General features: G+C 43.0%; 1 protein-coding gene across 1 annotated transcript; it reads left to right on the forward strand.

The window, feature by feature from the left end:
- Window positions 1-200: 200 nt before the first annotated feature.
- On the forward strand, window positions 201-2,929 carry LOC140890649 (scarecrow-like protein 30). Its single transcript, XM_073298587.1, has one exon. The coding sequence runs from the start codon at window positions 466-468 to the stop codon at window positions 2,473-2,475; it is 2,010 nt and encodes a 669-aa protein (XP_073154688.1). The 5' UTR covers window positions 201-465; the 3' UTR covers window positions 2,476-2,929.
- The last annotated feature ends 246 nt before the right edge of the window (window positions 2,930-3,175 follow it).

Consider the following 3,175-nt stretch of genomic DNA (forward strand, 5'->3'; position numbering starts at 1 on the left):
TTTTTTTTTTTACAATTTTATATAACTAATACATAAATAATTAAAATATGAATTTAAAATCTGATCCAATTCTTACATTATTAACAATAAAAATATTATCTTATCATCTGTACTGTGCATATTGAGGCAAGCCCCAGTTGTATAAACATTAAAAAATTAATATCAAATTTTGTTTAAATGGTCACCATGTGAAAAGACATGTGACAGCCCTTATCACCTGTTCACCTGCCTCGTTGTTTTGTTAATAAAAAAACATGACTCTTTCTTTATTAAGATGCAAGAACAATCTCACCTCCCAAATCCAACTCATTGGACGCTATAAAATCCTCTGCTCCAGCTCCGCTTTCGTCATTGAGATCCGTTGGTTTTAGTGTTCTCATCTTCCTGTCTCCACCAAATTAAGCATCATCTGCTCCCAATTTCACAGCAGAAAATTTGACAAGGATACAATTAGGATTTGATTTGATGGGCACCCTTTCTCGTTGTCATGTTGATTCTGTAAATGAACATCGTATATTCCCGGAGATAATGCTGCAGGGATCGTCGAATCACCCCTGGTCGAATTTGAATCCGTGCCAGGGGACTGAAGCTTCCTCCGACGATGCTGTCGGGGGGAATACAACCTGCGAGGGCGAAGTCCCGGTGCCGTGCGATTACTTTGATGGAGTTTATGAGTACATAAAGCAGATGTTGATGGAGGAAGATGACTTGGAGCACAGGCCTTGCATGTTTCAAGATTGTTCGGCTCTCCAGGCAGCCGAGAAGTACTTCTACGATGCGCTGAGTAATAAAGATTTGGACCCGAATGAATCGAGCAGCAGCCCTCCCCCATATGGTGTTGATAATTATCAAGATTTTGGGTTCGGGGCACCAGCCTCAGGTTTTGGGCAGTGGTCCATTGTTGACCAGTTGATTTGTGGTGAGGGCCTGGGGAATTGTGATGGGGTTTTGAATTCTTCTTCTTTGAGTCCTTTTCAGGCTCAAATCAATGATTCCATCAATCTTGACCATGACAAAAATGTCGAGGTTTCGCAGAGCAGGAAAAAACATGGCCGAGGACACGACAGTGGTGATAATTTGGAGGGTCGAAGTAGCAAGCAATTGGCCAGCTGTGAGGATGACACGGACGAGATGGATCAGTACGATAAGGCGTTTCTTTGTCACCAAATGAACCCGGGATTCTACGACAAACCTCGAGTTTCCAAGTACGACGAAACATCAGAAGATGAAATCGACACCAAGTATAGCAAGAAACCAGAGTTGAAGAGGGGGAGACCCAAAGGCACCACCAAGAACAAACCCAGCCAACCGCCCAAGGCCAACCCTGTGAAAGAGGCCGTTGATCTTCGGACACTGCTAACTCGCTGCGCCACCGCGGTGTCGAATTTCAACACGGCAACTGCGCAAGAACTTCTTATGAAGATCAGGCGACACTCTTCTCCATGTGGTGATGCAAATGAGAGATTGGCACATTGCTTTGCTAATGCACTGGAGGCAAGAATTGCAAGCACTGGTTCCATGTTATACACCGCAATTTCTTCCAAGCGGACAACGGCTTCTGAGTTGCTAAAATCTTATCGAACATATGTTACATCATGCCCTTTTAAGCGAATGTCGAATGTATTCGCGAACAAGTCGATAGCAGGATCTACTTTGGAGTGGAACAAGATTCACATCATTGATTTTGGGATCTTGTATGGTTTCCAATGGCCTTGTATAATCCAGGGCCTCTCACTGAGGCCCGGTGGCCCTCCGTTGCTGAAAATTACAGGTATTGATTTTCCTCAGCCAGGATTGAAGCCTGCGGAGCGAGTTGAGCAAACGGGGCGTCGGTTAATGAGTTATTGCAAGAGATTTAATGTCCCTTTCGAGTACAATGTGGTAGCCAAGAAATGGGATGAGATTAATTTAGAGGATCTCAAGATTGAAAGCGATGAGATGGTGGTGGCGAATTGCTTGTACCGGCTACGGCATGTGCTGGATGAGTCGGCCGGAGTGAACAGCCCACGGGATGCGGTACTCAAGTTCATCAAGAAGATAAAGCCTGCTCTTTTTGTCCATGGAGTTGTGAATGGGACTTACAACACCCCATTTTTCGCTTCGAGATTCAAGGAGGCATTGTTCCATTACTCCTCCATCTTCGACATTCTCGAGGCGACCATCCCACGAGAGGACCAAGACCGGTTGTTGTACGAGAGGGAGGTTTTCGGTAGAGAAGTTCTGAATGTCATAGCGTGTGAGGGCGCGGAACGAGTTGAGAGGCCAGAGTCGTACAAGCAATGGCATGTGAGGAATCAGAGGGCCGGATTCAGGCAGATACCGTTGAATCCGGATATCATGAAAGAAATCAAGACGAAAGTGATGAAAGGGTACCATAATGATTTCATGGTGGAAGAGGATGGTGGATGGATGCTGCAAGGATGGAAAGGAAGAATCATGTATGCTTTGTCATGTTGGAAGCTCTCGGAAGAGTAGATTGGGATTGAGTTGCTAGTCATGATTAGTTTCTTTAGTACTGGTTTGCATTTCCCATCATTTATCAAGTCTCTAGCTACTTGTTTTCATATCCATCATGTGATCTATCAAAAAAACTTGTGCTGTTTTTTACATCACACCCACATCTAGTCGGACCCAAGATCTATTAGATAATAGAATTACACACGTAAAGTCCCATCCGGAAGAGGACGTGCGACTTCGATCACGTGGTGGGCTATGATCACCGTTCAATGGCTTCACCGGAATCCACCGTCCCATACAGTGTGCCCTGATGCCATAGAATCTGATTCAACCCCTATGGGAAAGATATTCTTCTGTGGACGAGAGCTCCTGATCTTTTCATATCGCTTTAGCATATTGAAATTAACGACTCGTAGCTTATACGTGTAAACGAGCACCATTGCTATTGATAGCTACAGTTCGAATTTCTTCCTTTCTTGTCGCTTCTAACTAATGAAGAAAACGAAAGCTATCTTAATTGAGATATTTATCCTTTAGGTTTGACAGTTTGATTTTTATCTGAGTAACTTGAATATTTTTTTTTTGTTTTTGTTATTTTTCACCGAAAGTCACTAAACATATCGAATATAGCTCCTTACATTGATTATCTCCATATATCTTATAATGCATTTAAACAAAAATAAAAAGAAAAATATAGCAAAACAACACCCAATAGTTT

Source organism: Henckelia pumila, chromosome 1 (assembly GCF_033568475.1).
Source record: "Henckelia pumila isolate YLH828 chromosome 1, ASM3356847v2, whole genome shotgun sequence".
In the NCBI taxonomy this organism is placed as follows: Eukaryota; Viridiplantae; Streptophyta; class Magnoliopsida; order Lamiales; family Gesneriaceae; genus Henckelia; species Henckelia pumila.

Coding starts and splice junctions, on each gene's coding strand:
- LOC140890649 (XM_073298587.1), top strand. CDS start 466: ATGGGCACCCTTTCTCGTTGTCATGTTGATTCTGTAAATGAACATCGT.